Here is a 27,653-nt window from a genome sequence, read left to right as displayed (position 1 = left end):
TAAGCAGCAAGCAAAAGTAGGTAAAACTTCATTAACAAAGCAAGGATCAATCTCCATAATGAGACCATGCGATTGGTTGCTAAAGACACTACATCGAATAAGCAGAAACTGCCTGATACACCACCATACATGCTACATATATCTGTCTTTTGTGCCCTAATTTTACATTCACTGTTACAATGAAGGATAATAAGTTACATAAGAAAATTTGTTCGAAATCTTAAAGGGCGTTGTTGTAACTCATTCTACTCGAAAAAAAAAATCCGTTGGACTCTTATATTGCAGTAAATATGACTCCAAGAACACACTACGGAAACCTGGTTTGAACAAGAATCTCATGCTAAAGTAAAACACATCAACAGATATTCCAAATAACCGGTCCCTAGCAGTCCATGCAATTAAATCAAGATATGAACTTCCAGAGAACTGTCAGTAGAGGTGTCAGGATGTGAGCTCTAGAAATCCATGCTGCATTCATTTAGTGATCATATTGAACTGGAATCTAGAGAGCTGCTGAGGAATGGTGGATATAACTGGTCCATATCGCTGCAACCATGTAAGTGACATGCATTACAAAAGTGACAACAAATATGAAATTAAGATTGAAGGTGATAGTTTTAACCAAAACGAATAACAAATTGAAATGACAGAGCGAAGGGATCATGTGTGCCATTTTGATTAGTGAGTGTGCAGGGTAGGTGGGAACATATGAATAAAAAAGATTAATTTTCCATGGACTGTTGAAATAAACATAGTTAGATGGTAGACCACATGGGCATTGTAACACTCCAGATTTATATGAGGGCATGGTAAAAGGGATTCCCAGATTGTCTTGGGAGAGGCTTTTACAGTAAAATGATCTCAAGGGGCCAACTATTACATTTTTTATTTCATTTTATTTTTGGGCCAACTATAACATTAATTAATCATTTGGAGTTAAACTCAGATGTGGCCTGAACATTTGTCATTACAAATGATATCAAGCCAATCCTAGGACTTGAGCTATGCTACATATAATTGAATGACCTGATGAGGACATTTGAGATTTAAGAGAGAGAAATTGTAACAACTTGAATTTAATATGAGGGTGCTGAATGGAATCACACATTGTTTGGGAGAGAAAGATCTTTGTTATTTGTAATGACTTCAAAAGGGCTTTAATTGTAATACTGACTAGTCATTTTGGAGTATAAATAGTTGCAATTATCCCAACTTGTCGAGTTGAAGGCAGCGATAGCTTTCTTGTCTACAAAAATGGACCTACTTTCAACTGGAGGCAACAGGGTTGTAAGAAACAAGACAAAGATAGGCCCGAATCCTTTAAACTCAAATAAAGGAAAACAGAAAATCGGATTCGGCCCTGCCTAAAACCAGATCCAGGAGAGTATGGTGGGTCAAAATGAAATCTAGGTTATTTGAAGTGGGTTCTACGTCGGGTATCGACATAGACATTAGTAATGGAATGTCATTCGTCTCAGATAACACACGATAGACCGATAGTCAATATTACACCCTTGGTCCCCGAAGAAACTATGGCTCCCTCGTCGGAGTTGAAGGAAAATGGTGTACTGTCGAGGTTTGAAGGAGATGTAGGATCCGCTGAAGTTGCACATAAAGGGTCACTAGAGGTGAAGGGACTTGTTGTCATCCCAAAATCTCCAATGGGGACACTGATACCATTGGAGAGAACCAATGGAGTTGCTGAGGAGGTACAAGATTTGAATATGGGTTTGGCATTGGTGCCTTGTGTAGAGGAATGTCTAGAGTCGGGAGTGCAGTTGGATACTGTGTCTGGGGATAATGTTGCTCCCCTGGTCTCTCTTCCTCTAATAGCGGAATGGATTCTACCTAAAGTTAACGAAATTCAGCAATTCGTGAGAATTTCACAAGAAATATGTGAAGACCAATTTAAAGAACTAATCACTGCGATTGAGGCAATCCACACGCTTGAAACCAAATCAAGTTTCAAAAAAAGCAGGGAGTTACAACGTCTTTCTTGGGCAATCAACTACAATGCTAAAAGTGGTAGTTCAACTAGAGGTAAGTCTAAAGGGAGGGCATTGTGAAGACGAGAAACAAAGGGTTAGGGTTGGGTTTTCGGGTAGAGTTTTAGTTATACGGAAAACAAGGAGTTGTGGTCGGGCTTGGTGTATTTTGAGTTTTTTTCAATGGCTTTTTGGGTAATTAGGGGCTTTCTAATATAGACAAGGTATTTTCTTGTATACATTCAGTGTACTTGGTTATTCCTATTGATATATATAATATTTTTACTTATAAAAAAAAAATTATCCCCTCCCCATTAAATATAATCACTTTAGCTTAAAAGACAGTTTTGCCTTAAAAGGTTTAGATTATGGCAAACCTGGCATTTTGACCTTTAAAGAGTTTATAACAAACACTAGTCAAATGTAAAATCAAGTGGGATGTGAGATTTTTATTTTTTCTTCTTGATAAATAGGATATGAGAAAAATTTTTTGATAAGTAAATAGGATATGAGAAAACTACCATAGGATTCCCATACCTGAACGTTATCATAGAGTTCAAACAATGGAACAGCAAGAAGTTTCAAATTTTTTGGGACCGCAAAGTACTCCCTCTCAGACAAGTGAACAACATAAAGCTTCTTACACTCCTGCATTAACAATGTGGGAAAGAAAGAGAAAAGCACAGTTAAATACAGGCCCAGAAACCTGCCCCATTAGAGAGAGAGGAGGATCATGTATTTGCCAATGAAGCCAACAACACGGAAGAATCATCAATTTGGCTTTCAACTGTATTTTACCTTGGGTTTTGTTATGTGGGGAGGGCAATATGGATACATTATGGTTTCAAAGTTTGGCCTCCACCAGGTGGCCACACACTCACCTATCTGCAAAAATATGCCAAGGAGCAACAATAAGCATTAACAAATATAAAAACTGCAGTGCTGGTGTTAGCTCACATAAAGGTTAGGAAATATAGCCTTCAACTTCTACCCAATACCCATATTTCCAAGCAGATCTAGCCTCCTAGTAAATTAGAAGAAGGCTATTCAAAACAAGGAAGCAGAGCCATTACCATCCAGCAAAAATAGTGATTCTGTCTGTCCACTAACTTGAAACAACAGAACAGAAAATAATACCTGCCAGTCTGGCACAAGAGCAGGTACAGTAGCACCAAGCTTGCTGGTCAGCTTTCTTTTCAAGCCCTCAATTTCTGCCACAAAAATTAAACAGAAAATAACAACAAATTGACACTGAGGAAGGGGGAAGAAGAAAGAGAGGAAACTACATATACTGTGCCAATTATGAAAATAAAATGGAAAAATCATACCATTCTCTCCGGACTTCAGACGGCCACCAGGGAGTTTACAGAAAGTATTCCCAATTTGAAGAAGAAGTATGTGAGGATGATTATGTTCCTGTACCTGCAAGATCAATCCAGTCATAAATTGAGCTAAGGGAACATAAAAATGTCTGGACATGTAGAACAAAGTAGTTTATTTCCAATTTTTGTCCACCCTAGCAATACCATGAACATTGAGGGGAGCAGTATATTGGGCATAAGCAAAAGCAACAAAACAAAAATATGATTTTTTTTTTTTATATAAGTAAAAATATGATAGAATTGTCTCAAACTCAAACATGACAATTCATTGCCATTTTATATTTGTGATTCTTTTGATAGGTAAACTAAGTTTTATTGATAATAAAGCATAGGCATAGTCCAACTACACGGGACATTTTTTTTTTTTTTATCGGTAAACAAATTTTTATTGATCAAAAGGGAGACAAAGAGTGTCCAAGTACACAGGACATATACATGAACACGATCACAATGTCTAGCTTAGAGATACAAGAAACTCATGAAAATACCTGCCATGAAAATCAATTACAATCGACCAATGGAGTAAAGTATTGAAAAACAAAATTCTAAGCTCCTCCATTGATCTTTCTTGATCTTCAAAGCATCTTGCATTCCGCTCCCTCCAAATGCACCACCATAGACAAATAGGTAACATCTTCCATATGGATGCAATTTGAGTGTTTCCCCTAATACCTCTCCAAGAGGCTAAAAAATCACACACCCTTTCCGGCATCACCCACGCTAATCCCACCCGTGCTAAGACATCTGTCCATAAAGTCATGGCAACCTCACAATGTATTAATAGATGGTCAACGGACTCACCACTCTTCTTACACATGTAACACCAATTTATAGCGATAATGCCACGTTTCCTTAGGTTATCTATGGTAAGAATCTTCCCCAAAGATGCTGTCCATACAAAAAAAGCTGCCTTTAGAGGTGCCTTTGTCTTCCAAATGCTTTTCCATGGGAATGGGACTGAGTTGTGCAAGTTTAAGGAGTGGTAGAAAGAGCGAGCTGTGAACACTCCCTTCTTAGATGGACGCCAACATATCTTGTCTTCTCCTTCCCCCAACACACTAGTGGCATACACAAAATCAAAAAAGGCCAAAAGGTCATCCATCTCCCAATCTTGTGCATCTCTATGAAAAGTGAGGTTCCATTGGGAAGAGCCATTGGAAGAGATAATCAGATCTGCGATAGAAGCTTCTTTCCTTCTTGCTAGGCTATAAACTTGTGGATAAACATCCTTGAGCGTCCGATCACCACACCATAAGTCATGCCAAAACTTTACCTTAGATCCGTTGCCGACTTTGAAGCAAGTAAGTGCTGCATATGTGTCCCACCCTCTTCTAATGTGTTTCCAAAGCCCAACTCCATGAGGTCCACTCACCTCATTAGAACACCACCCTCCCCAAGATTCCCCGTGCTTCAAAGCAATAACGGTTCGCCACAAGGCCTCCCGTTCTTGGTGATATCTCCATAACCATTTGCCAAGCAAGGCTTGATTGAAAGTTCTCAAATTCCGTATACCTAAACCTCCTTCTTTGATAGGGGAACAAATTGTGGCCCATTTCACCAAGTGAAATTTAAACTCATCTTTGATCCCTCCCCATAGGAAATCCCGTTGAATTTTCTCCAGGCGATGAGCCACCTTAACAGGGAGTGGAAATAAGGAAAGGAAATAAGTTGGTAAGTTAGACAGAGTACTTTTTATGAGAGTCACCCGGCCCCCTTTAGATAAGTACATCCTCTTCCAACCAGCTAGTTTCCTCTCCATTTTTTCTATAACAACATCCCAAATAGATTTCGATTTGAACGCCGCACCTAATGGAAGGCCAAGATATATCATGGGCAGCTGAGTTATCTTACCTTCCAAGACGGATGCCAGACTCTCCACGTTGGGTACATGTCCCACTGAACTACACGGGACATATACATGGAAGTCATGAAAGCTTAGTCTATTAAAAATCTATAGCTAGCACCCGAAGGAATAAAGTGTTGAAAAAGAGGTGTTTGAGTTCTATGAATCTATAGTAGACCCAATTTATTCACACACGCACAAACACGTGTGTAGATAGGAGGTTACTAGCCAATGTGATCCTATTGAAGTGCATCCTGGAAGGGTTGGTTTAGATACAATCCTACCCTCCAGCATTTTTTGCATGAAGAGACCTGTTTCAAGACTCAAATCTGTATACACATCCCCAGTCTTTCACCTGTGTGTGAGCATGTGTGCGGCCAAATCCAAGTACGTGCTCGTGTGCAGACTAAACTAACATAGAAATGAAACCCAAGAGCTATAGCATCATGCAAACGATATAAGAGGGTTAAATCTGGTCAATTATCCACCTTTTCTCCACACAAGAAGGGTTAAATGCAAGAAATACAGTAAGAATAATGGGATTAAGTGGTACATTAAATGAACAAGCAAAAGGACTTTAGAACTTTTCCTTGGCTCACAAGAGAAAATTGGCACATACAAAAAATTAAATGAAAAAAAACATTATTGGTCCCTCAACATGCCATGAGTATTCTAACTTTTCAAAGAAAAAAATCATTACTGGCATCGAATCCTAGGCACAGTCAATAACATTGTCTGCAAAGTCTATTTAGTTATAAGTAGCATTGAACGCAAAGTTTCAACATTAATTAAGTTTTTATTTTTATTTATAAGTAACAGTAATTAAGTTTTTATTGTGAAGAGCAAGTCTAATATCAACACATGTATGTAGAATTTTGGGTTTTTGAGTATGTGCATGTGGTGGATGCATATAAAATTAATGAAACACGTTTTGAAAAACGTATAAATAAATTGCTTTAGCTTTGAGGTGAACAATAACTAGGCCTATGAGGTCACCATGAGTTTCATCTTGGACAAGTATGGTATTTAAAGACTTTTAGTATATGCTTCTTAGTCTTCAAAATTTTGGTTATGCCTTCTTTTTTGGAGATCGGAGAGAAACCCACTGACTTTTTGGTGGGACAGGTAAACCCAGATACCCTATGCCTTCTTTTACGCATTAATCACTCTAGATTTTTTTTATAGGTAAACAAGAATTTTGTTGATGAGAATGATAAGCATAGACTAAGTACACAGGACATGTACAAGAACTACACCTAGGCATGATTAACAACTGATACTATATTTCACACTAGAATTAAAGCTGCATAAGAAGAAAAATGGGGGAAATGCAATTAGCCCATCTCTCTCTAAGATGTGTATCGAAAAATGACAGAGAATATCACATGACAAAGTTAAATTTTCACAACATCATAACCAATGGCAGCTAAATCAACGAACATACCAGTAAAATCCCTTCGACACTTGTCCTCATTCCCTCCTTCATATAGCTGAAACCAAGAATCATAACCAGGGATCACATTCACCCGCCTTCAGTCAGGAAGTTCAATACAAATTTCCATAAACATAAGCATTCAAAACTTCGACACTAATTTCGTTGTTTCATGATATAAAACTTATATTTCAGTGTTTGGACCAGTTTGGAAAGACATATTTCAACATTATCGGATATTTCAAAGATTCTAGGATAAAAAATCGTATTTGAAATCGAGTTTTCTTCGATTGTTCATTTAGATTTTACAATTCGTTTATTTCCTGAGAACATTCGAGGAAGAAAATAAAAAAGTTAGGTTTCCGATTCTAGCTCCTGCACTGAACCAATCCCAACGCAGCTAAAGGCCTCCTTAAATAATTTTTTTTTCTTTTTATCTCAAGAAACCGAAACTGAAAGCAAACGCTGAAAGAGTGAAGCAAATCTTTCTCTAGTTTCTTTTCTTCTTCATTTTATGAAAATTCTTGCCAACCAAACAGAGGAGCTGAGGTTTTTCTAGGGTTTAACAAATTGAGAGAGAGAGAGAGAGAGATGGAATAAATTACTTGACTTTCATGCGAGCAAGGCGATCGGCAACGGAAGTGTCCTTCTCCATCTTCGGCTCTTTCGTCCCGAAGGTATAGCTTGAAAGTGGATACGTGTCCACCACCGATGACGTCACCATCTCTCCCTTTCTGCCTGTGTGAAAAAATTCTGAAGTCTCTCTGTTTGGTCTCACTCTCTATTTCTCCGAATTTCTCAATCCTGCTCGGCTAGAGGAGGAGCTGGGCCTGCGTCCGACACAGATACAAGCAGTGGCAAAAACCCAAAAGAGAGAGTGAACGGGATGATTCAAATTTCTAACCCTGCCCTGCAGGATGCAGCCAACTGCAGTCTATATATTTTTTTAAAAACTAATTCTTTAAAATACTGTACATTGGAGAAAGCTATTTTGAGGATACAAAATTATCTCATTTTATTTTATTATTATTTTTAAAATTTTTTTATAAAATATAATAAATAATTTAATTTTTTTAAATTTTAAAAATTTTATTAAAAAATTTTATTTAATAATATTTTATTTAATTTTTAACAAAATATTTTATTTTATTTCATCTTAACTGCATAACTAAACTAAAAGTTTGATATTGCTTTTAGATTGTGTTTGGATGTTAAAGTGAGTTGAATTGAGTTGAGTTGAGATGATAAAATATTGTTAAAATATTATTTTTTAATATTATTATTATTTTAGAATTTGAAAAAATTAAATTATTTATTATATTTTGTATTGAGATTTGAAAAAGTTGTAATGATGAGTTGAGATGAGTTTAAGATCCAAACGAAACCTTAATCTTGAGCACTCCCAAGTTCCAATGATTTGTTCTTTAAAATACATAATTAAAAGAAAAAATCTTCTTCACATTCTACTGTTGGTAGAAGCCCCAGCACACCTAACGTGCTAGGTTGAAAAAAAAAAATTATGTGAGGTGTGTAGAGAGTACAATGTACAGTAGGCTAATTTCTAGCATTTCTCTAATTAAAATCTATTGTTTCAATATTCTATACATCAATTTATCCATTTATTTTTTATATCAATGAGATATTATTTTTTTATTACTAATATTGATTTCAAATATTTCTTCTAACTCTTGATAGTTTGCAATATCTCTATTTTTTTATATTTGTAATACCTTCCCATATTTAATATGATATAATTCCATTCTATACACAAAATAAAAATATATTAGTAGAACAAAATCAATAAATAAAATCAAAAGATGAAAAAATAGGATTATATTATAAGATGATTTTATAAAAATACCCCTCATTTAACACATTGTTGTACAATATGTTGTACAATGTGTTGTAGGTAAATCATTTTCCAATGAAAATGAAAAATACATATGGATATGTAAACCATTGGACATTCATTTTGGACAAATATTTACACTTTTAGAATAAAACATGTATTTTACATAACTTATTAAGAATGCTAGCTCTTATATTATTATAACAAAAAGAAGTGTTATAAACTCAAATATATTTTATAAAAATAAATTCACAAATTGAAATAATTTTATATGATACGATAAGTCTATTTTATCATAAAAATAGTTTTACAATTTAATGTACCACATCAAGTCACGTAAATTTATTAATTTATTTTTATGAAATCTCTTTGTAGTTGAAGCATTTTTCTTATAATAAATATTGAAAAATTGCAAGAGATCTACATAACGTGAAAAAATAATTCTTTAAATAATTTTTATTTTATTTATCTATGAAGATTTATGAGATGTTAAATTATTGAATAATTATTTATTATTTATTATTTATCAGTCATGAAATTATTAAAATATGAAAAGTAAAAAATAATGAATAACATTAATCAACCAAAAAAATAACTCTCATTAATGTCCGAAACACATCTAAAGATGGAGCCCACAAACACCAGTTGCCGCCCGCCCACCATCATGAAATTTGAACACCCACGAGCAAACAATCCCAATTTTCTGACAAAATCACATTAAATATATGAGAAAAACGTAGCCACACACTTATAAAAATGAGAAATTTGATATTTTTATTTTAAATTTTATCATTTTTAATAATAGTAGTTGATATGTTATAATCTATTTAAGTTGAGTTTTTCTAGTTATAGACCCATTTAAGACGTGCCGGACAATCAATGTAATTTGAACGCAACAAAGTTACAAAAGGACTACCCAAAAGGCCAACCGTTGAATCTTTATGGAATATGAGGAAAATTGCAAAAGATATGGTGATGAGTCATAATGATGGAGAGACGGATCAGAGACATTTATTATGACATGATGAGAAGTTTTTTACCACAAAAAGATAAATAAAAAGCAACGGATATAAGTCTTTTATCTTTTTTACTTATATCTATAAAGACTCGAATTTAAAATAATTCCTTATAAAAAAAAAAATCCTTATCTGTCCGAAGACTCCGAACCACTAAAATGCATCCCTTCTATGATAACCAATTAAATTTTCAAACTTTATTCTAATTTATTTAGATAATGGGTTGGGTCGTGTCACTTGTTTTGATCCGTTTAATAATTAATTAAAAATAGATCAACATAAAACGATTTATTTAAACTCATTTCATATAAATGAGTTGAACTAACACGCATAATTTATTTGATCTTTTTAACATAATTTCACATAAAAGTTAAAAATCTATATTTATTAGTATCACAATATCTCGAAAAAATAAGACTACTTATTAACAAAAAATATTAATATTTTTTAAATTATAACATATAATAAAATTGATATTACAAATCATAAAATAACAAATATGAGCACAAATACAAAATAACAATCTCAACAATGAAAAGCCATACTAAGAAATATCAAAAAATTTATAGGGGTTGGCTCAAGTAGTAAATGCCATATTGGTGGTATGCTCCCAGCTCCAAGGTCTAAGGTTCAAATCCCACTAGGTGCGCTTATAGTAAGCTTCTTACCAAGGACATGCATCCCCAAGATTAATTAGGACGTTGTTCCTGGATACCCATTATCAATAAAATAAAAAAAATATATTAAAATTACAACTCAATAATTATAAAATTGTAATTTTGAAATAAAATCTAAATAAGTCAAAACGGTTTGATTTCACATTAAGCTGGTTGATCAGTTTATAAACTGTATCTTAATCTGAATTCATTAACATTAAACTCAAACACGTTAATTTTGTACCATGTACCAAAAACCAAAAACATGAATATATTTTTTTGTAAAACATTTTCGAAACAGACACTGCCCTCGACCCCTCGTATTAAAGCGAGGAAAAACTCATAATACTACGTTATGCTCCTTAAATTGATGAAAAATGTTGGATACAGTCAGTGGGTAAACGGTGCTGGTGTGAAAAATTGAAAATGCGCCGTTTCGTTTAACCAAACACGCACCGTTTGAGGCATCTCCCTCTCCTCAATTTCCCTCTCTGCATCTCTTCTCTCAAACCTTCCATAAACCGAAGCGCACCGTTTGTTCCTCCGTCCCTCCCCCTCCCTTCCCTCAACGGCGTGTCCCTCCTCTTGAAGCTTCCCTCCTCAGACCCACATTGAGCTTAATACGATTCCACCGCGAGTTTACCCATAGAAGCAAAACCTCCCTTCGTCTTCAGCTTCTTCTTCTTCCCACGAAGCCAACACCAATTAATCGGCTTCCATTTTATCTCCACACTCGAGCTTTTCATTCTCTTCCCACTCAGTGGCTCCTTCGACAAAGCAAAGCTAGCTCCTTTCATCCTTAGTTCTTGAATGCACCTCGTGAGCGATCGCCCATCGTTTCTCTTACTTTGCAACTGCCTCGACACCTTCCAATACCTACAAAGTTTCACCTGGACGAAGAACACAAAAACAAGCAAGGTAGAGACAAATAATAGACTAGGTATCCACCATTTCTTGCAAGTCTGTTTATGCTCATCTTTGGAGTTAACCAAAGAGGTAAACAAAATGGTAAATAAAAACCCATGAAAGATGAAGAAGAAACATCACAGCTGAAAAAGCTCTCTTTTTATCGAGTCCAATCTAGTTTGTTTGAGAGCGATGCGCCGTCCAAAAATCCTCTTCTCTTTGCCAGAGCTTGAGAAGCAAGAGATGGTCGGGGCTCTCGAAGATTTCCATTAGTGGGTGATGATGCATTGTTGTTGAGATTGTGCTCATGGTATATAAGAGTTTGTTCTGGTGCTCTTCATCAATGATTTTTTTTTTAATAATAAATATTAGCTGACGTGGTCAGCTGTTTACGCACCATTTGTATAGATTGACTATACATAGCAAAACTGTAAATTTATATATGTTGTGATAAGACAGTTATTGAAATCCCGGGGTGTATTTCAATCCTTCTTTCATTTGTAAGTTGGGTTAAATAATTAGGTATCGTGCATTGGACCTACCCCATGACCTGTATCTTTGAGTCGATTGCAAAAAAAAAAAAAAAATCCCTAAACTGAAGTTACAATAAAAAGTACTAGGACTTAAAAATGCTCAAATTTATTATAGTTTAATTGAAGATCAACTTTAATGAGATTGGTGGTAAGGACCCTGATTGGTTGGGCGATTTTATAAAAATTGAAAAGAAAATTTTTTTATTTATTATCCAACACCTCGCACCTTTTAAAAAATATCTATATACCTTATAATAAATATCCTTATATTCTATAAAAAGTTATAAGTGTAGAATTTGTAATATAAACAGTAACTAATTTATAACAAATATCAATTAAAAAATATGAGGGGGAAAAAAAGTTATTGAGCTTGCTACGTACGTACCTACCTACAAGCACACTTCTACCACGGGATCACGTCATTAGAAATAATTGAAGGCATAAATGTTTTGCTATACTAACCCGATGTAACAGGCCGGCCAGTTTGATTTGTCGGTAAATAAGCTCATATCATAATAAACATAATTTCTCAAAGGAAAAAATATCATACATCTGCATTGCACTAATCTTTCATCCTAGCTAAGAAAGACCATCTATTCGCATTGCATATGATTGATCATCTTTCGTCCTCTAAATAAGCTTATAAACAGATTTTTTTCAAAGGAATTAAGAAAGATCATCTATCTATATATCCATACAACACATGATATGATTGATATTTTATCCTTCTTTTTCTTCAAATCCTGCATACAAAATGCATGATCCCTGAGAACAAATATTTCAACGATTCATTTAATTAAAAATCTTTGACAATCTGTCCAATAGTTATTTGAGTACTGTATTTCCAATTAGCTAGCTAGGTCAAAGTAAGTTGTTCGATCAGCATCTCCCAGAGATCAGAGTCGACTGAACCCGGCCGCCCATACTCTTTTTCATCGTGCAAAGGGGCGTGACAACAATTTGTGCGTGCCTGCATGTTGATATGAAGCAAAAAGACTGTTTTCTTCATGTTGTCCCAAGTATAAAGCACATTGGATCATGAACATTTATCTCAAGTAGCAAAACAATATATAAACAAGGCCACGTTTGCAAATAATAAAGGCATTCAATTACCTTACAGCAGGTTGCCTTGCAAAAATGTTAAGAGAGTCAAAACAAATTAAACTCGCCAAATCAAATCTCTCCTAAAATATAAAACATGGGCCTTCAAGAAAATGCAACATGCAGGTTTTAATTGCAAAAGGTTTTGTTAGCAGATCAGATAACAGCAAGGCAAAGTGCATGCATGGCTTCTGTCTTTCTTTTTCTTTTCTCTCTCTTTGTGCTAATAAATTGGATATATGAATGCATATCATTTATGGGACAGTCTAATTAAACCTGGCTTCCTTTTGCCCACAAAAACCTGCAGAACTCCATCTGATCCCCCTGCCACGAGTGTGCAGCTTTCGTCCCCCACTTGCCTCCAACACACGCTACTGACGAACCCATACTCGCGCCCGGCTCTACTCACTGGCTCGAACCCATGCACCCATATAGGCTCGCCCCACCTCAAATCGTACACATAAACCTGGTTGTTCTCCGATCCGCAACCGAATAACCCGCCATTCCTCCACACTGATAACCCGACAAAGTTCCGGTTGTTCACGTGTCCCTTGTAGGTGCGAATCACACGGGAGTCGTTGATATTCCACAGCTTCAAACACCCATCCGTCGCGGCTGAGACGATCATTTGGGCATCCAGAAATCGAACGTAAGTTACGGTTTTACTGTGCCCGTCAAACACCACAACCGGATCCGCCATTCTTCTGATGTCGTACCCGTAAGCCTTCCGGTCCGCACATCCGACGGCGATTAATGCCCCAGCAACGGGATTGAATTCAACACAGCAGACGGGACTACGCCCCACGCTGGGCTGCACCGTACCCACGCATCTCCCACCTTCGCATCGTGGATCCCACATCTGCATGGTGCCGTCGTCCGACCCCGATGCCCCTATAACCGGATCACAATGCGAATAGTCCACGCTCCAGACTCGGCGGCCGCCATGCTCGTCCCGCTCAAAAATGGGCATTCTTCTCTCCAGGTCATACTCCATGACCACCCCATCATAGTCTCCTGACCCCAAAACTCGTCCTCCGGAACCGGGTTTCCACCTCATGCTGCTAAGCTTAGCTGGGGTGCAGATGTAGAACTCACATGCACTGGCATGGTCTAACAAAGTGGAAGCGGTATTACTACGCTCACCTTGTGGTAGCAAAGACCGTAAACTGTAAATTCTGATCTTTCTCGCGATACCACCGGTGGCTACAAAGCTGTCAGACGGGTCAAACTCGATCACTCCGAGAGTGTCCGACACGGCTCCGGCTGTGCTAGAAGAGACAGTAGTGGAGAGATTGAATTCCCATTCACATATAGCTCTTGTTTCTTCTTCTTCTTCTTCTTCTTCTTCTTTCTCTTCTTCTTTCTCTTCTTCTCTATCGTCCTTTATGCTTTCTTTTTCTTCTAATTTTCTTTCTTGGGACGTTGGCTCTTCTCGGTCCTGCGGATGGAATTTTGTGGAGAAGTTTCTCATTGCCCATTCATATGGAGTGGTGGAGATGTTATCGGAGGTTTTGGGGGCATTTGGACCAATGAGAGCGCTCCCGTCTATAAATTATATCCACCATCAATATATAAATATATATATAGAGTTATGCTACACGTAAATCTTACACTCTGCACATCACTTAAAAAATATATTATTTTATTCTTTTATCCTCATATTTTATATTTTATAAAATATGAGAGTAAAAGAATAAATTTATATATTTTTAAGTAGTGTGCAGGAGTGTGAGATTTATGTATATAATTTTTTCATATATATATATATATATAATATATGTATGTATGCTCTATAAATTAATGCCAAATATGAATAGTAGGTCAGTTATTTTTTTTCCAAAAGCAATTAAGCTCAAGTCAAATACAATATAATATGATCTGAAACTACGAATTAAACTGACAGTCTGTATTTTTAATGCACGACATTATTTTTCCTTTTTCTTCTTAATTTGTTTGCTTTATTAATTCTGCAAGAGGAAAGTTCTTTTTTTTTTTTTTTATAAAGCAAGAGGAAAGTTAAATAGCTAAAAATATTGGCCATGTATATGATATGTCCATAGCATGATTAAGATCTATTATTAATGGCTAGATGCAAGTTAATTAATTAATTAATGGGCTTGTATTAATAATAAGTCGATTAATTTTGTAAATATTGAAAAATACTATCGCATGGACGTCGCTAGGTAGGTGACGAAAGTAATTCGGATTGGTTTACTTTTGCATATATATGACGTAGTACTATCATGTGTCTGACTCTGAAAGCACCACAAAAAATCATGACCGATCCATACATGGATGATATTAATTCACTTGAAACTGTGCATTTCTTCCAATTTAGGATGTAATTTCATTTTCTCAACATGATGTGCATCTACTTTCCCAAGGAAAATGGGGTATTAATATTTATGATATCTCATCACTTTAGTGGACCCGTAAAAATAATAATAATAATAATAATAATAATAATAATAATAATTCGTGGTATACTCTATATAATAGGTTTTTGTACTTTATAGGATCGGGTTGTATTAAATGCATGTGGATGTATATCCAAAGTGGTGAAGGAGAAAAAACTGAAGTGCTGGTTGCTTTTGTGCCTCATTTTATGTAAGGAATGATGTGGATACAAGCTCTTCTCTTATTTGTCTTACGTGGTCTAAGCCAAGCCTTTTGTCCCCTCAACTTTTCTCTCCTGCTCCCTTTGAAACACTTTATAATGATCGATCATATATGTACAAAATTCTTCATACGATGCTATACATATATATATATATCTCTCTCTCTTTCATGGGCGCTCTTACAACACAAGTTTTCGCATTTCTAACACTATTTTTTTGAAAAATAATAATTACAATCGTGAGTGTATAAGTATCGTGCAGTCATTTTAAAAAAAAATAAATATGAGATTTATATGAAAATAAATTAATTTTTTAATAGTGGACTCTACTTTTTTTCAAAGCAACTGCACGGCGTTTGCGCATTTCACGACTGTACGTAGCATTGCTCTCTTTTTTTTCCCTAAAATTTCTCTGATTGATCTATCGCGTTTTATTTTTATTTTTTCTTTTCTTAGACGACTGGAAGTAGAAAGATGTGGCATTGCTATCTTTTACTTTTATCGAGGACAAAGGCAACATAGGGGGTGCTAGAGTTGTGGCGTTTATTAAATGGCTATGTTCAGATATAGTCTTAAGAGAGGGAATTTGCATGACCTAGGATAGAAGGGAGACAAGTATACATGGAGCAATATGCAAGGGGATGAGACATTTACTAAAGAAAGATTGGACAAGGCAGTAGCAAATCCAAATTGGTTCGAAGTATACAATGAGGTTTGGGTGGAGGTGTTGGTTGCTAGAAGCTCTGACCACAAACCACTGCTAATTCATGTAAGTCATGGAAGAGAAAGATGATGGAAAGGAAAAAAATGATTTAAATATGAAGCAAGTTGGGCCCTTGAAGAGGGATGTGACATTGTGTTAAAGAAGGTGTGGAAGAAATAAGTGGTGGAGATGGAACCAATAAGGTGTGTGCAAGACCTACTACATAGAAGCAAATAGGCTTTAAATTCTTGGAGTAGACAGTTAAATGGGGAGAGGGGGAAAGATATTGAGGAAAAAATAGCAACCTTTAAACAATTGCAATCTGTTGAAGGCAGGTACAACACAAAAGAAATAAGGAGGGTGCAAGAAAAGCTAATTTCTCTGTTTGAAAAGAAGATATGAAGTAGAGACAAAGGGCAAAGAGAAATTGGTGCAAGCTTGGAGATATGAATAAGAAATATTCTCATGCTTGTGCTAATCAAAGGAGAATGAGAAATACCATGATGAAAGTTTATAATGATCATAACAGAATTCTCAATAATATTGTGGACATTGAAAGGGCCTTCAATACTTATTATGAGAATTTATTTACTATAACAAAACTAACCTGAGAAGACATTGAGGAATGCTTAAAGAATGTGGAGCCATGGGTCACAGCATAAATGAATGAAAGCATCTCGAAGAATTTCACGAGACTGGAGGTAGAAGAGGTAATAAAGCAAATGGCTCCTCTAAAGTCTCTGGGTCCAAATGGTTTTGAGGCATGCTTCTATCAGAACCACTGGAGTATTATTGCAGATGATGTGTGTCAAGCTATCTTATCCTTCCTAAATGGTAATATTATGCATCCCTTAGTAAACTATACATATCTTGCTCTCATTCCCAGAGTCAAATACCCTAAGCATGTTAGTGAGTATAGACTCATAAGTCTGTGTAATGTATTGTACAAGATAATATCAAAAACAAATGCTAACAAATTCAAGAAGGTGCTTTCAGCAATCAAATCTCCTACACAAAGTGTCTTCTTACCTTGGAGGCTGATTACTTATAACATCATTGAAGTTTATGAAGTGTTGAATTATATGAAAACCAAGAAGATAGGTAAAGCTGGGAGTATGGCCATAAAGCTTTATATGTCAAAGGCATACGATCGAATTGAGTGGATATACTTGGAAGCAGTGATTAAATGGATGGGATTTTGTGATAGATGGATAAATCTAATTATGAGTTGTGTAACTTCAATGTCTTACTTAGTTCTCATTAATGGTAAACCAAGAGTGAAGTTTTTTCCCACGATGGGTCTAAGACAAAGAGACCCTTTTGTTACCTTATCTATTCATATTATGTGTTGAAGGGCTTAGCTCTTTGCTCAACAATTATGAGTAGAAGAGTAACACTAGAGAAATTCAAGTGGTAAGGGGGTTACTAGTATTAACCATTTCCTATTTGCGGATGATTGCATTTTATTTGGAAGAGCAAAGGTGGAGGAGTGGAACAGGTTGCAAGAGGTGCTAAAGAGATATGAGAAAGCCTTAGGACAGTTTCTTAATAAAGACAAGACCTCTGTCTTTTTTAGTAGCATTACACATGCAAAAAGATAGAAAGAGAATTATGAAAGCAAGAGATGCATTAGTGTGTGGGAGCTATGAAAGGTATCTAGGTCTTCCTATTATAGTAGGAAGATCAAAATACAATACATTCAGAGGAATAAAAGAGAGGGTATAGCAGAAAATAGACAATTGGAATAACAATTTTCTCTCTTAAGCAGGAAAAAAGGTGATGATAAAAGTAGTGCTTCAGGCTATTCCAACATATATTATAAGTGTTTTTAGGCTCCCAAAAAAATTGTGTAATAATAGTAATGTTATATTCTCAAAATTCTGGTGGGGAAATCACCAAAAGAAGGGTAGGGTGCATTAGAGGAGGTGGAATAAGATGGGTCTGTAGAAAGGGAAGGGAGGAATGGGCTTCACGGATTTGGAGAGTTTTAATTCAGCTCTACTAGCAAAACAATGGTGGAGATTCTCTCGTTTGTTTTCACAAACATTCTCATCTCATCTAATCATTATAACTTTCTCTAATTCTCACACAAAATAAAATAAACAACTCAACTTTTTCAAATCTCAAAACAAAAATAATATTCAAAAAATATATTCTAACAATATTTTATTTAACTTTCAACTTTTATCTTAACTCATCTCATCTCATGTAACGCCCCAATGAAAGGCCCAAACCTCATGACCTATACTCCAAAAGGATTAGTCAATGATATAATTGGAGCCCCATTGAAACCTTATAAAGAGCAAAAACTTTTATTCCTAAGCAATATTATGGGATCTCATTTACCACCTACTCTTATCATTAATCATATGGGGTATCACAATCTCGTTCCCTTAAATTCCCGATGTCCTCATCGAGCCTGTCCGTTGTAGGTGGCACGGCTCAAGTCCCACATTTTTCGTTGGGATAGGCCTTGATACCATTTGTAACGTTCCAATAGAAGGGCCCAAACCACATGACCTATATTTTCTAAAATGACTAATCAATTATACAATTGGAGCCTCATTAGAGCCTTATAAAGAGTAAGAACTTTTCATTCCTAAACAACGTGAGATCTCATTCACTACCTATCTTTATCATTATCATATGAGATCACATCTCATCTCATCTCATATGCGAAAATAAATGAGGTATTTAAAGAGAAGTAGTTCATAACCTCGACTCTGTTAGAGCCAAAATTGGGTTATAAACTCTCTCTCATCTGGAGAAGTATATGGACAACTCGTGAATTGTTAAAGGAGGGTCTGAGGTGGAGAGTGGGGAATGAGAGTAAAATTCAAATATGAGGCTATAAATGGTCATCTACACCATCTTCTTATACTGTCCAATCACCGGTTTCAATTCTTAGTGAAGATTCAAAGGTAGATAAGCTAATAATAAAGCAGAAATGAGAGTGGAATGAAGAACTAGTAAGATCCATTTTTGCTAAAGAAGAGACAAATCATATTTGTGGTATGCCATTCAGTAAAGGCAACACTGAGGATAAACTTATATGGGGCCCTTCCAAGAAAAGGGTATTCACAGTGAGGAGTGCATATTTCCTAGAGCTGGAAAGGAAAAAATCTATCATAGGAGAATCATCAATGGAGAAGGCAATAAACAGTAGATGGAGCAGCATATGGGATCTAAAGGTGCCAGGAGTGATGAAGGTTTTTCTATGGAAGGCTGGAAATAACTTGTTAACAAAAAAAAAAACATGTTTCATAGGAAGATGGTAGAAGATCCTAACTGCCCCATCTGTCTCAGAGAAATAGAGACAATGATGCATGCTTTGTGAAGATGTCTAGCAGCTAATGATGTATGAACAGAGGGACAAAGTTATGTGCAGAAGTGGACTTGTGTAGAAGATGACTTCCTCATACTTTGGGAAAAGTTGATGGAAAAATTGAATAAGTCACAGTTGGAGGAGTTTGATGTACAAATAAGGAGAGTGTGGCACAGAAGAAATGAATTTGTCTTTGAGAACAAGCTACAAAGTCCATATAAAGTAATCAAGTTGGCTCAGGAAGGTTTGGAAGAATTCAAGCAAGCACAAAAAATCCCAAAGAATGAAGAACCATCAGTAGTGGATGAAAGAAACTAGCAAAAATGGAAAAGACTAGAATAAAATTTTGTGAAAGTGAATTGGGATACTTCTCTAGATATCAATAACAAAAGGATGGGAATGGGGATCATAATCAAAGATGACGAAGGGGAGGCCCAGGCAGCAGCATATGCTCAAAGAAGTAATGTCCAGCAACCTGAATTAGCAGAGCGATGGAAAGCCATGGAGTTTTGTAGGGATCTGAATTTCCAAAAGGCAATACTATAAGGGGATGCACAAATAATCATAAAGGCAGTAAGGAGTGAAGATGAGGTCATGACTTATTATGGCCATATAGTTGAAGAGATCAAGAAAGTATCGAAAATAGAAGTGAATGGAAGATACAGTTTGTTTATAAAGAAAACAACACAGTAGCTCATGAGTTAGCAAAGGAAGCATTAAGTTTAGATGATGAAAGAGTGGATTGAAGAAGTCCCCGTCTTCATTATTAATAGTCTGAAAAAAGATAAACTATGTAGTATTTGATTTTATGAATAATATACAGAAGTTTCTTTGAAAAAGGAGGCATCCAACCAGTAATAGTGTTGTTCCTGCAGATTGATAGTATAAAATAGGATACCATTATACTGCAATATAAATAATTGAATTAAGATCTCTAGACTCTAATACAAAACAAAGAGATAGATACATGATGCGAATTCTACCATTAATAATTGTGCAAGATAATTTTTCAAATAACATTTAATGATTAATGAATATTGTATGACTAACTTCATATATTATTTCTTGTTTACTCTAAATTTTAGAGTTTGAAATACCCAGATTATAAATTAATGAGTGTATTTTAACTCTAAAATAGATATGTATCCCCATTTACATGCATTTTACTGAAAGAAATTTAAGAAAAAAAAAAAAAACAGTAATCTTCCTAAAATGCACTTAGTTGGGTCAAGTAATGTTGGTTTAAGTTCTATATATTTTTGTTCAGATAAAAAATGGAAAACACAACATCTATATCTATTTTGAGACGAGAATATATATATATATATATATATATATATATATTTATATAAAGATAGATAATAGAGAGAGAATCAATATTTATGAAGTAGATTACCTATTCAATTATTTGATTGAACTGAGGGATCTAATTGTAAAGAAAGATAGATGTATTATGTGGTCTTACAATATTTAATATTGTTTGTGAATAATTTGTAGACAAGGTAGATCATATAAGAGTATTTACTTGTTTGTTTTTACAATTCTTCTTAATTTATTTCATCTCATCTCATCTAATCATTACAATTTTTTCAAAATTTCACACAAAATAAAATAAACAATTCAACTTTTTTAAATTTCAAAATAAAAATAATATTAAAAAAACATATTCTAATAATATTTTATTTAATTTTTAATTTTAATCTCAACTCAACTCATTTCATCTGCAAAAATAAACGAGATAATATTGTGTCCATCTCTTATTATATTTGACTATTTAATTTGATTAAGAAATTAAAGAAGATGTCTATGTTCTTAAGATTTTCTTACTTATAAATTTGCTAAGTTGTGAGATTTATTGTAATATAAAAAAATTAAAATATAATTTACAAGTTAACATGACATGCGTCACAGTCACATCCTTGACTATGATGTGCCAAATTATAGGCTGATAAATAAACTTTTTTTCTAAAAATTAAAAAACAAAAAACTTGTTAGAGACGAATTACTTTAGCAAATTGGGCTGCAATTCTTTCTATTTATGGGCCTCTTCCTCCTCCCCCTCCTATGTTTAGGTGAAGTTAGTTATGTGGAGTTTGAAAAGACGAGAGAAACAAAGTAAAACAAAAGGATATGTACAAGCGTGCTATTCAAATAGTATCGTTGAAAGGACATATTACATACAAGAAAGCGTGTAGTAACGTATTTTTGGATTTTACTATATTCATGAAGACATGATCATATGCATAATAAAACAATCTCTCTACATATGGGTGATGTTGCGCACACGAAATTGCATAGGCCATTGACATGGCGGCGTCAGCTCTTGTTTAAAAAAATGGAAGAAGAAATACACGATAAAGAAGATAGCAGAATTACGTTCGATTTCTCCATTTTCAGATCTGATTTTCGCCCCCCATCCTCACGTTCATCCGCGACGCACGTCTCTCTCTCTCTCTCTCTCAGATCTTGAAAGTCGGCTGTGCTGCACTCCTCTGCCACCCATTTTCTTTTGCCTTTTTAGGAACTTGCAGGTACTTTACTTGTTCACAAAATTGACTATACTTTGAAAGAGACAACTAGTAATATGCTGATGAACTGAAGGTATTCTCAGCCTGATGTAAAGCTCTCTCTCTCTCTCTCTAAAGGTTTATTTTTTATATTTGAAACGTTAATTATCCATGACATAATTGTCCCAAGAAATCATGAGGAGTTCCAGGATTTCATCGTCTTGTCGAAAACACACTTTGCTATGTTTTCTGCACAAAATTAATAAATTTCTCAACCAGCAAAAGGAGATAACCGATCTATATACTCTATAAAAAGATTTGTTTCCTGTAATGTTACATGATATAGTAAGGTATCGGACTCTCAATTACTTACAATAAAAGGGAATATATACACGTATATGGCACATAATCCTGAAGAATAACATAAAAGAAGTATATATCCTATAGAAAAAGCAATTTTTGCACCTGCAACTATCAAAGGAACCTGATCCTGATAATTTTTTCACAACACTCAACAGGCTCTGATATCAATCGAATCATCATGAAGCTTTGCATCTTTAACATGATGCAAGGAAATGTATCGTCAAGAAGCTGTGTACAAGCAGCATACATCATACTTCTATCTTAGCTTCCTATTTAGAATTTTCTCACCGTGATTCGGCTTTAGACAAGCTCTTTTAACCCATATGGCATACATACAAAGAAAAACTGAAGTTATACGTTGGTTGTATAGGAACATAGAAAAATGAGTTCAAGGCCACATGAAGCATTAAAGAGCAATCTTCTCCATGTGCACTGTGCAGGAATATCCTCTGTAATATTTACATGGATGGTGCAGCAATTCTCAACGAGGGATTTTGACAGAAGACCCTTATTTTCCTAACCATTATATGGAAAGAAACAGAGAAGCAAACATCTATAGAGGCATGGGATCATTGTATCACTGGGGAGGAGAAATACGTGCACTTGCACTCCTTTGCCATCGTTTTCATTCAATGATTTCAACGCATGAAATTTATCATCTCTTGCCTATCCATTTCTCTGCCTAAACACATCCCATTTTTTGAGCTCCCCAAAACGTCTTGTATCATTTTCCAGCTGGCCACACCAGGTCTTCTTCGAGCACAAGGATGTGCGCAAAGTCACCTGCATACAAAGGTTTTCATAATAAAAAGACCAGTTCTTCTAGGTACAGACAAGTTAGCGGATGAATCTGCGTACCAAGCTTACGTGACATGTTGTTGTCAGAATAATTTTTATTTAAAAAAAATAAAAAATAAAAGAAAAGGAAAACGTGAATCTCATCTTCACCTCCTTAGATTCTCTGTTCTTCTAAACATTTTCACTTTGAATCTGTGCTCTAATCTCTCCCTGTCTGTCTTCAAGAACCCCCTCTCTCTCTCTCTCTCTCTCTCTCTCTCACCCTAGATTTTCTTCCATTTTCTCTTTTTCCCAAGCTTACCTTCAATCTATCTCTCCCCCCTCCAAAATCAAACCATTATCGATATTTTCTAAGCCCCATTCGCTATATCTCTCCGATGGAAATATGGCATATGTTATAAATTGATATAATGAAACGTATATTTTAGAATAAACATATGAAATGTTTTCATTAGCTTACATAGAGAGTTAATTATTACAGTTACTTTTACACATTTGTATTACAGGTTATAAATACAGACTTATTCTTCTGTAATACGACTCACTTAATGAGAATACATTTTTCCAATTTCATCTATCTCGTATCAGACTTCTCTTCTCTTCCATCTTTGATTACTCTGTTTCATGGTATTAGATTGTAAATGACTAATTCCACTTCCATTTCTGATTCAAATATGGAGAATATTCCAAGTTACTTTCACTTACAAAGTGGTGATTCAACAGGAAACATACTGGTGTCGAACGTCCTCACTGGGGAAAACTATCATTCATAGACCAGGTCCATAATGATGGCTTTGAAAGCCATGAACAAGATTGGGTTTGTGAATGGATTGATTGCACAACCAAGTTCAACAAATTTTGCTTATGAATTTTGGGAGAGATGCAATAATATAGTTTCTTCCTGGATCATCAGTTATGTTTCAAAAGAAATAGGTTGCAACATAATATGTGCAAGAACAGCTAAAGACATGTGGGATGATCTGAAAAACATATTTACACAAGGAAATGGTCTAAGAATCTTTCAACTACAGAAATATCTATCAATTTTGATGTAAGAAGACTCATCAGTGCGAGATTATTATACAAGATTCAAATCCTTATGGGACGAATTGCTGAATTATAATCAGATTCCAACATGTTCATGATGAGCATTAAGAATTTGTAAGTGTGATGCAATAAAGATTTTCTTGGGTTATCAAGATCGACAACATGTGATGCAATCTTTTATGGGTTAAACGATTGTTTTTCCCATATCAGAGGGCAAATTCTTATGTTATAACCTCTGCCAAATATAAATAAAGTTTTTTCTTAGGTTGTTCAAGAAGAGAAACAGAGAGAGATTAGTAAGAACAACATGATTGACACTGCTGCCTTCATGAGCAAAGTTTAAGATGCAAATCTAGCAATGAAAATATTTGTTCCAGGAAAACAACAGCCGAAAAGAGATAAGTTGTTTTACACTCACTGTGGTATGAACAATCATATAGTAGAAAAATGCTACAAGATACATGGCTACCCTCCAGGCTTCAAACATAATTCAACTAATTTTCGACAGAAAGGAAAGTTTACAGCAATTGCTAATTAGATTTCGGGCAAAACCTTGAGTACTCCTTTTGAGAATTTTAATCAAATGTCTTTTTCTCAAGAAGACTATCACAAATTGTTATCATTAATTCACTCACAACCTGATGATAATACCAATCACTAAGCTGCAAACATCATTTCTAGTTCGATTGGTCATTATGCTCAAGGTATATCATCAAATTCTAGCCTTTCTTTAAGTGCTTCAATTTCATCTTTAATGTTTGGAAATACTTGGATTGTAGACACAGGGGCTACAGACCATATTACTCATTCAATTGACATTTTTACCTCAACCACAAAAGCCTTAAACATTTCTGTTGAACTCCCAAATGGAAATACTGTACCCGTAACTGATATGCGTACAATTCAAATATCTAGAAAACTAATTATTAAAGATGTACTTCGTGTACCATCTTTTTCATATAATATGTTCTCAATGAGTAAACTTACTTCAAATAAAAAATGCTTATTTATATTCTCATCTGATTTTTTTTTTTTTATTCAGGAACTTACCCAGTGGAAGATGATTGGAATAGCTAGAAGATCGGCTGGGCTTTACATACTGCAGAAATCAGGTGCTAGTGATGTTGTGGTTCAACCTAAATTAGCTCTTGTAAACTCTGTAACAAGTTCTAAAGTCTGGCATAGTAGACTAGGACATCCTTCTATATCTCGACTATCATTCCTTTCCAATAATGTACCAGATATCAACATTTCTGATAAAATTGTTGATCATCATTATACAGTTTGTCCATTGACAAAACATAAAAGATTACCATTTCAAATTCATTCATATAATGAAAGTTTCATTTTTCATATTGTCCATTGTGATATATGTGGTCCTTTTTCAATTCAACCCATAATGGTTCTAGATTCTTCCTTACTATAGTTGATGATCATTCGAGATTTAGTTGGGTATATTTGATGAAAAACAAGTCTAAGGTCAGAAACATTCAAAAATTTTTTACAATTTAATTGAAACATAGTTTGGGAAGAAAATACAATGTCTAAGAAGTGATAATGGTTCAGAATTTAAAATGGTATATTTTTATGCATTGAAAAGATTAGTATATCAAATGTCATGTGTAGAAACACCTCAACAAAATTCTATAGTTGAGAGAAAGCATAAATACTTGCTAAATGTAGCAAGAGCTTTAAAATTTCAGTCAAATGTTCCTTTAGTTTTTTGGGGAGAATGCATACTAACTGCATGTTATCTCATAAATCGCATTCCATCTTTAGTTTTAAATAACAAGTCTTCACATAAAGTTCTTTATAATTCAAATCCATCTTATAGTCATTTGAAAGTTTTTGTTTGTTTGGTTTATGCATCAACACTTGTTCAAAATAGAAACAAATTTTTCACCAAGAGCCAAAAAATATGTTTTTGTAGGTTATCCTTTAGTATAAAAGGATATAAATTGTATGATTTAGAAAATAAAAATTTCTTTATTTCTAGGGATGTGATTTTTCATGAATCAGTTTTCCCTTTTATATCAAAGAATGATTCTTCGACCATCATTTCAAATATGGACATTATTCATCATTCATCATTAGATAACATAGTCTTTCCAAAACTAGTTTCTGATTCTATTGAGAATACAAATATTTCTATACCTTCTAATCCTCAAGAACAATCTAGTAATCATTTTAGTCCATAAAACATAGACTCACCAAATTTGAATGATGAGACTCAATTTCCTGTTCTGAGGAGATCAACTCAACAACATAAAGCACCTGGTTACCTGCAATTTTTTCACTGCAATCTGGCTGATTCTACTTCTCAATCTTCTTTCACAGATCCTGCCATTAATACAGGTACTAAATATAGCATTTATGATGTCTTATCATACTCCAAATTGTCTCAATCACATAGAGCATTTTCTGTTGCCATATATACCAAAATTGAACCAAATTTTTATCACTAAGCTGTTAGGTATATTCATTGGAGAGCTGCAGAATTGTCTGTACTTGAATCAAACAACACTTGGGTTCTTACATCACTTCCTCCAAATAAAAAACCCATAGGTTATAAATGACTGTATAAAATTAAATACAATTCAGATGGTTTTATTGAGAGATATAAGGCAAGACTTGTAGCTAAAGGGTGCACTCAAAAGGAAGGCCTAGATTTTTTTGAAACTTTCTCACTTGTTGTGAAGATGCTTATTGTTAGATGTGTATGATCACTGGCTGCAATACACAATTGACATCTTTTTCACCTAGATGTTAATAATGTTTTTTTATATGGAGATTTAAATGAAGAAATTTTCATGAAAGCACCTCCTGGTTATCTATCTAAGGGGGACTCTCAGGTATGCAAATTGCAAAGATCCTTATATGGTTTGAAACAACCATCCAGACAATGGAATTCGAAATTCAAATTTGTGTTGTTTGATACTGGATTTACATAGTCAAATGTAGATTACTCATTGTTTACTAAGAATGAAGAAAATTCATTTGTGACCCTATTGCTTTATGTGGATGATATCATGCTTGCTAGCAGTGATTTAGAGTCAATTGAATATGTCAAAGCAGCCTTAACTCTTCAATTTAAATTGAAAGATTTGGGACCAGCCAAGTTCTTTCTCGGGATGGAAATTGCAAGATCACAAAGAGGCATTTCTTTATCTCAAAGAAAATATACTCTTGATCTACTAGTAGATTTTGGTTTGTTAGCTGCCAAAACTATTTTGTTTCCAATGGATACTCATGTTAAATTGTCAAAAGATGAAGGTGACTTGGTTGATGATATTTCTGGTTATAGAAGATTGATTGGCAGATTAATTTATCTTACTCATACCAGACCAGACATTACTTTTGCAGTCTACCATTTGAGTCAATATCTGGATAGTCCTCGAATACCACATCTTCAAGCTGCAATGAGGATTCTCATATACTTGAAATTAGCTCCTGGACAAGGTCTTTTATTTCCAACTCATTCCAAAGTGCATATAAAGGCATTTTCAAACTCAAATTGGGCAAGTTGTATAGATACTCGCAGGTCAGTCAGTGGATATTGTGTTTTCATTGGGGATTCTCTGGTATCTTGA

The 27,653-nt window shown here is 34.7% G+C and overlaps 3 protein-coding genes and 1 pseudogene across 3 annotated transcripts; 1 reads left to right on the top strand and 3 right to left on the bottom strand.

The window, feature by feature from the left end:
• On the bottom strand, positions 1 to 7,564 carry LOC108998645 (pre-mRNA cleavage factor Im 25 kDa subunit 2). Its single transcript, XM_035694952.1, has 7 exons — positions 7,248 to 7,564; positions 6,655 to 6,700; positions 3,314 to 3,407; positions 3,123 to 3,196; positions 2,784 to 2,870; positions 2,523 to 2,633; positions 1 to 546 (listed from the first exon to the last, which is right to left on the bottom strand). The coding sequence occupies exons 1-7, from the start codon at positions 7,364 to 7,366 to the stop codon at positions 475 to 477; spliced, it is 603 nt and encodes a 200-aa protein (XP_035550845.1). The 5' UTR covers positions 7,367 to 7,564; the 3' UTR covers positions 1 to 474.
• Positions 7,565 to 10,780: 3,216 nt separating this feature from the next.
• Positions 10,781 to 11,357, bottom strand: LOC108998524 (annotated as a pseudogene).
• Positions 11,358 to 12,090: 733 nt separating this feature from the next.
• Positions 12,091 to 14,240, bottom strand: LOC108998670 (WD repeat-containing protein RUP2). Its single transcript, XM_035694950.1, has one exon. The coding sequence runs from the start codon at positions 14,172 to 14,174 to the stop codon at positions 12,954 to 12,956; it is 1,221 nt and encodes a 406-aa protein (XP_035550843.1). The 5' UTR covers positions 14,175 to 14,240; the 3' UTR covers positions 12,091 to 12,953.
• Positions 14,241 to 19,747: 5,507 nt separating this feature from the next.
• LOC118348265 (uncharacterized mitochondrial protein AtMg00810-like) lies at positions 19,748 to 27,653 on the top strand. The gene is made up of 5 exons (XM_035689550.1): positions 19,748 to 19,882; positions 25,106 to 25,229; positions 26,401 to 26,418; positions 26,854 to 26,915; positions 27,015 to 27,653. The coding sequence occupies exons 1-5, from the start codon at positions 19,748 to 19,750 to the stop codon at positions 27,651 to 27,653; spliced, it is 978 nt and encodes a 325-aa protein (XP_035545443.1).

This window comes from Juglans regia, chromosome 1, assembly GCF_001411555.2.
Source record: "Juglans regia cultivar Chandler chromosome 1, Walnut 2.0, whole genome shotgun sequence".
Classification (NCBI taxonomy): domain Eukaryota; kingdom Viridiplantae; phylum Streptophyta; class Magnoliopsida; order Fagales; family Juglandaceae; genus Juglans; species Juglans regia.
Note: the sequence above shows the minus strand (reverse complement) of the source record. Positions and strands in the feature narration are given on the sequence as shown.